Here is a 7,108-nt window from a genome sequence, read left to right on the forward strand (position 1 = left end):
ATGCCGCTGGATGCCTCGATGACCACGAGTTGTCCTCTCCCCTCATCCTGTGGTGACAAGGAGGAGGCAAGCAGATCCGATCTCGTGCCACCGAACGCCTCCGGGACGACGAGATCGTCTATCCCCTCATCCAGTGGCGGCAAGGAGGGGCATTCTGCGTGAGGTAGCAGCCGGAGCAACGAATCCAACACTGGAGGACATCAAGCGCGCAAGGTCTCCACGGCCCGCAACACCACCACTCCATCTTCCTTGGCATGTTGTCCCGCCGATGACCATCTTCCACGGTTCCTTCACCAACGGTGAAGAGCACTCCACATGGAGCTCCTAATGCATGTTCCTCCTTCACGTTGTCTAAACGGCTTGTGGTCGTCGCCGTTCCCGTGCCGACGACGGCCCCTTTGTTTAATCATGGGTCGTGCCGGTGAGTGCTTCCATGGTTCGGCTGCCCTCGCGCATGTACAATCTCCATTAAGGTGGACCATGGTGACACTGTGCCGAGATAAAGCTATCCCGGTGACCATTCTTGTATACAGAAACAAATTTGGATATCATAAGAAGCAAATACTCTTTTTGTTGGAAGTATTGTTTCGTTCAAAGAAAAAAAATCAACAATGTCATATTTTCTTTCTCTTTTCGGATGCAATATTGTAGATCTGAGGAAATATTTGTAACTTGGGAAGCAAACACTATTTTCTTTGGAAGCACTGTTGATGAAGCAAATATATTTCTTTTCTATGTTGTAATTTTTTATTCTTATCTTTGAAGCAATCTCGTTGGACAAGGGAAAACAATATTCTAGGTAGGAAGCAAATTCAAATTGGATTGGCTTCACCGTAGTTGGAAACGTTTTTTCTCGTATGGAAGCAAACTGCATGCCCCCTAATTACATGCAGCATAACAGTAAAAATAGACGAGATTATTGGAAGCAATTATTAGGGATTGTTTCCTAAACACGGTGCTTCCATTGCTAAAAAAACTGCTTCCAACAATGGAGGCAAGAATATTCTTTGTTCTTCGTGGAAGCAGTATCGTGATGCTTTCGAAACAATATAAAATTAGACTATATCTTGTTGTGTTCACTAACTGATGGAATCATGAATTATTGCGTGTAAGATGGAAAAAAATCCACATGTAAGATGGAAACATTTTTTGTAAGGCCGCAAATTATATCGCATACAATGCCTATTTTCTACAGTTATTACTCTCCCTACCGTACGAAATTTGTTGCCTAAATATATGGAGAACATTGATTATTTTCCTAAATAACGGAAGTAATTATTAGCAAATCCAAACGTAATCATCTCTGGCATAGAAACTGCACGTGCGAAGGGGCCTGCTCATCTAGCGGCTATGCACACTTCCATCCAACGGCTTGCTACTGGTCTGATAGGAAGCTACGATCAGTAGTCTGATCCCTAGCAGTTCCCACTATATGCATATGCAAATAATGAAGTCGCACATAATACCTTTTGGCCGCTAACCATATATCTAAAACAAGACTAGCCAATAATGCATGTCTTAGTTTATTTTTATTTTTCCCACTGTTGCACTTTTCGATACGCATATCATACTAAGTAACAACCTCTAATAAAATATAAAAAAGTCACCCAAAAATTGTCTTATATTTTTGTTACAAAGGGAGTATTCATTAGCTGCGTGATAATTATTCGAATCTGAAAATGAAGGAACTGGATTCTCCTAGCAAGTGTGGAGCAACGGGGTGTCGGCGTACGGGCCGTTGAGCACCCCATTAGCGATGACATTGTATGCCTTCTCCGTCATGTGGATTTGGTCCCAGTTGGCGAACCTAGATGGGTCGCGGCAAACCTTCGCCTTCTGGTTGCACTCATGGCCTGTGCCATACGGGCCATCGCCACCACAACATGCCACCAGAGGCTTGTCAATGCCATTCCTGAGAGGATTCTTGACTAACTCCATGAAGGCGCCATAGTAGTCGCCGTAGATGATCTTCACGCTGGGGTTCTGCGACTTGAGCTTGCTGATCTCTTGTTTCAGTAGCTGGTTGTGCTTCTGGGAGAATGCGTTGAACCACTTGAGGCAACCGAACTGGTCGTAGTCCGTGGTCGTGTTGCTCTTGTAATCTCTGAGGTAAACCGGCACGCACCCAATGGGGAAGTTCCCCGGGACAAGGACAGTCTTAGCACCAAGCTTGATCACCTCTTGGACACCGGCGCCTATGCGGGCAACCACGTCCGGTATGTACTCCTGGGCCGTGTCCCGGCTGTGTGTACGATCGAAGAACCAGAAGTTGTAGTCGTTGCCACCAATCTCGCCGAAGACGACTAGGGATTCGCTCAGGAGACTCTTGGTGGCAGCTGATCATAGACAAAAAAAAAAGAATAAGTTGACCAAGAACATAATGTGCATGCAGACATGTGGCCTAATTAGAATATGATAAGCTGACTGTAACGTATGTTTTTGCATGCGTTACGTACCATCTCCTGGAGCAATCCGTGCGAGCACTCTCTTGAAAGAAGCCAGCTGCTCGTCGAGGCACCCGCGCTGCAGACTGAAGTTATACCTTGACATGAAGTACTTGGGGTTGAGCGCAATAGAGCCAAACACGGCGAAGTTGGCACCGGTCGAGAACTTCCCCGTCTTCTCCTCGGGAATGCTCGGCGGCAGCAACGGCAGGCCCAACGCTTGCGCTGACACAACATCAGGCACCAAATTGAGCATGCACACGAAATTCCAACTGTTGGAACTTGGAACACACATGCATGTATGTGCGTACTCACCGTAGAAGTCGATGATGAGACGCCCATCGGAGGCACGACCCGTGGGGCGGTGGAAGTAGGTCTCTCCATAAGGGGGCACCGAGGGCGGACCCGGTGGACTGTTGCGGCTGATATATGCGAAGTTGCCGGTGTCGGTGATGGAGTCGCCCAAAGAGAAGATGCGCTTGAAGCAGCCGCACGACCCTAGATCAGGGTTGAGCAGCAGGACGGCAAGGACGAAGATGACTGCAGGGGAAATGGAGCAGTAGCGACTGGAACTCCCCATCTTAGCTAACTAGCTAAACAGGAGAAGAGACAGACGCTAGCTCTCTGGTTACAAATACAAGTCTTCCAGATCTACGTTTCGTTTAGTATTGAAGATGGGTTCCCTTCATCCCCATTTATATTAGAGCGTTATGCGGTGTGCACATCAAGATGGCAGTCAATTTAATTAATGCTATAGCAGTCTGTATCTTACTACCCCACAAGAATCTTCATGGCCGTTTGATTAGTTTCCTTCTTAATTGATTGTTTCCTGTTAATTGCTCACAGCCACAATTTGCTTCCTAAAATTGCTTTCTAGAATGCCATGTTATCCTTGATTTTCTTCCTAAAACTGTTTCGAATAATTTACTTCCTAAAACAGCTTCAAATCCTAAAATTGCTTCCTGGAATGTCGTCAAATCCCCTTTTTGCCTACGATTAGCAATTAATTGAGTTCTTTTTAAATGTGTGTTTCTTCATTTATGGCAACATGATTTTTGTACCACGGAAGCACTCTTCTTCATACAAGGAAGCATCATTTTCTAGTGCCATGGGAACAAAACTGTTCACATGGCCGAAAACTTTCTGTTCAATTTTTTTCACTTATGGCAACATGATTTTGTACCTCGGAAGCATTCTTCTTGATACACAAAAGCTACATTTTCTAGTGTGAGGGAGCACACTGTTTGCACGGCATGGAACTTTCTATTCGATGAATACATTCGTTAGTGCTTTAGAAGCATCACTTTCTAGCGAGATGAACATCTTAATAGCAAAAAAGCAGGTGTGGAAACCAACAAGAAACAAGAAGAATTGGAACTAATCCACTCAGTATGAATAAAAAACTACAAATCTCTTGTTTAATAAAAAGTATACATTACTACAGAGACACTATTTCCACTTTCACCCAGCCGACATTACAATGGCTGCTGAATGGTAAGCATTCCACACGACGCAAGATCCCTGTGGCCAACATTGCGAACGTGGCGAATGGCGACTTCCTTCTATTCACACCACACTGTACATCAATGTAGCCTTGTTGGCATATTGCAGAAACAAGAAGCATGGTTGCAGTCACATGTAGCACAGTGCCTGCATGTTGACAATTATTAAGAAACAAAGAGACACACACTTGCAATGGAAAATTTATCATGATAAGCAGAATAATAGTACATTGAAAGTTTACCAGAGGATGGTATGCTGGCAGTGGTTGAAACGCACATGGTTCAGGGAAAATGTATGGACAATAAGAAACACACAATAACAATGGTGATGCAAAAATTCACCACCATTGATGCACATGTAAATAAAAGTGAAGCATAATTACATTGGTAGTGCTAGCAACACGCAATAAGAAAGACACTTTATATCATCGAACACTACCACTGGAAAAAGAAGAAAAAGATAAAGCAAAAATAAAAAATGGAAAAAGGCGTTTAGTCCCGGTTGGTAGTAACTGGAAAAAGACGTTTAGTCCCGGTTGCCACTACCAACCGGGACTAAAGGTCCTCCTCCCGCGCTGAATTTGGACCGCCAAAAACAGCCCTTGAGTCCCGGCCCGAGGCTGGAACCGGGACTAAAGGGTGGACCTTTAGTCCCGGTTTGTGCCAAGACCCGGGACTAAAGGTAGATCCTATATAAGTGGGACTTGGCGTTTTCAGTCTGTGACACTCCAAAATTTTAATTTTGTTTTTTATCAAAAACCTTGTGGTTTTCTTTGAAAAGAGGCCATTTAAAATTTTCTTTCAGAAAACCTTCCTCTTAAAAACTTCCTTTGCTTTGGCAAGGATTTTATTTTTTCAAACTTTGGTGTTTGATCTTTTGAAACTTCTTCTCTGTTGGTTCTCTCTCAAATTTATTTTGGGAGTTTAATCTTTTTCTTTTAAAATGAAACTCTATGAAAAACTTGGGATTTTCATATCTTGAAAACCACCCATGACTTTGCATTTTTGCCCATGTGATAAAACCCCTCCAAAACCTCCCCACACCTTGTGATCAACCTAAGTTCTCTGTCCCAACTAATCCAAGCAAGTTTTGGATTTTATTCTAATTATTTTTCCTGAGTGATTTTCAAAGCAAGTACCCTTTTGCATTTGAGTTTTGACCTCAAACCAACTCTCCTGGTTAGTCCTTTGTACCCACAACTCAGAACCATCTTGATCCACTCCTCCTCTTTTCAAATTTTTCAAAATTCAGTCTCTGCAAGTTTGGACCAGATTTGCCAAATTTGATGAAATTCATATCTACACTCCTCCAAAAATTCCACCAAAATTCAGGCAGCCTACTTGAGCAATGAGAAGCCACTCCACCAAAAATCAGCTCAAGGAAAAATCACCAGAGGCCAAATTCATTCTGTCGAACACCTTGCATGCACTGCTGCTGTTCAAAATTCAGAAAAATTCAGTTTCAGTGTCGTTTTCGTCCGTCAGTTTCTATCACGCGTAGACAGTGCGCTTGGCTCGATGCTCGTAGCCCCTCCCTCTTGTCCGGAGCTTCACACGCGTGCGTGGAGCCTTCCTGGCGTCGGTGGCGCGCTGGCCCGCCCTCGCCGGCGTCTTCTGCGGCGTCGGGACCTCCCGTGGCGGCCGACAGAAGGCACACCACGGCAGAACGCCGTTCAGCGCCGCCCAAAGCCCCTTGGCTCTCCGCGTGTCCCTGCCGTGCCAGCGCACGCCCGTGGCACCGTCGCCGTGGCCCGGCAAGCACGGAACGTGCTCCCTGCCGCCGACGGGCCGCGCCACCCCCGTTCCGTCGAGCTCGCCCATAACACCAAATCCCAGCCCGTTTAGCACCTAAATGGGACCGGTGGACCTCAACGACGAAGCCCAAGCCCCTAATCCCACTGCACATCCCCGGCACCGCCGTAATCACTCGCCGGAGATCCCCGTTCACGGCAACCGCCTCGGGCCGCCTATAAAAAGGGCCCCCGAGCTCACCCTCGTGCACGCAGCATCACCACTCCTCACCAACGCCACGCCAGGCCACTAGGAGGACCTCAAGGAGGTCTCCTCCCCCAACTCCGGCCGCCCCGATCCGCCTCGGCCTCCACCACGATTCGCTCCGGTGAGGCCATCTCCGGCGCCCAAACCCCGTCCGTTACCCTCTCTAGCTACCAGGAGCCTAACCCCCTCTTCAATTTGACCTCTGCAGCCCTCTCCGACGAGTCCCTCGACCACCCGAGCCGCCGTCCGCCGGAGCAAAGCTCGCCGTCGACGTGGTACTCGCCGGCGACCACCACCACCACCAACCGACGCGGAATGGCGCCCTGAGCACGGAGGTACCCTCGATCCCCCTGCCTCGCCGTGGATCGCCGTCAGCGACCACCGCAGCTCTCGGGCGCCGACGAGCTTCGTTCCCCCCCTTTTTGAAGTTTAAACCTGACGAGTGGGACCCCACCGTCAGCCTCTCTGCTCTCTCTATTGAAACGTTTTCTGGAAGCGCCTTCGGGCAAAGTACGTTTTCCCTTGGGGCTGGGTAGTTTCTGCCGAAGCGTTTCTGTTTTTATAAGCTAGCCCCTGGAAACTTTCTGTTTCATTACAGATGAGTCCCTGGGCAAAAAACCCTTATAAATTTTAAATAGAAAAGTATTTTTGAAATTTTGTCTGTTCTCTTTAAAATTTTGTCTAGTTTTTTATCAGATTTATTTGAAAAATATTTGGTATATTTTTTGTGCACCCCTTGGTATTTACGACAGCGCACGTATTTTCTTTATACCGTAGATACCGAAGGAGGTGACGGAGCCGCGAACTTCACCGAGCTAGGCTCCGACTACTCTGAACCAGGCAAGCATGTTTGAACTTTTTATATGATGAGTGTCTTGGCATGTTTTGCATTTAGTTAGTTTTGTGGCATGTTGAGAAGCATATCGACGAACGTTATTTTATGCGATAATGAGGTAAGTGAGTTCGATGATCCATAAGTGGATGGATGTGAGTATGAATGGCCATGTGTTGGCATGAGGATGGGTGAGATGGCAGTGTTGTAGCATGCCAGTCTTATGCCAGACTATGTGACTTCAGTGTCAAACCGTATCGGTCCAGTTCCTCTCATTTCCTTCCCTGTACTACCACATGTTTTCCGCAAGGAATATGGTTTAGTAAGTTGCA

The 7,108-nt window shown here is 46.6% G+C and overlaps 1 protein-coding gene across 1 annotated transcript; it reads right to left on the bottom strand.

Annotated features, from left to right (window-relative positions):
• Window positions 1-1,698: 1,698 nt before the first annotated feature.
• On the bottom strand, window positions 1,699-3,024 carry LOC123157187 (GDSL esterase/lipase At1g28600-like). Its single transcript, XM_044575441.1, has 3 exons — window positions 2,760-3,024; window positions 2,457-2,669; window positions 1,699-2,336 (listed from the first exon to the last, which is right to left on the bottom strand). The coding sequence occupies exons 1-3, from the start codon at window positions 3,022-3,024 to the stop codon at window positions 1,699-1,701; spliced, it is 1,116 nt and encodes a 371-aa protein (XP_044431376.1).
• Window positions 3,025-7,108: the final 4,084 nt, after the last annotated feature.

Source organism: Triticum aestivum, chromosome 7B (genome assembly GCF_018294505.1).
Source record: "Triticum aestivum cultivar Chinese Spring chromosome 7B, IWGSC CS RefSeq v2.1, whole genome shotgun sequence".
NCBI lineage: Eukaryota > Viridiplantae > Streptophyta > Magnoliopsida > Poales > Poaceae > Triticum > Triticum aestivum.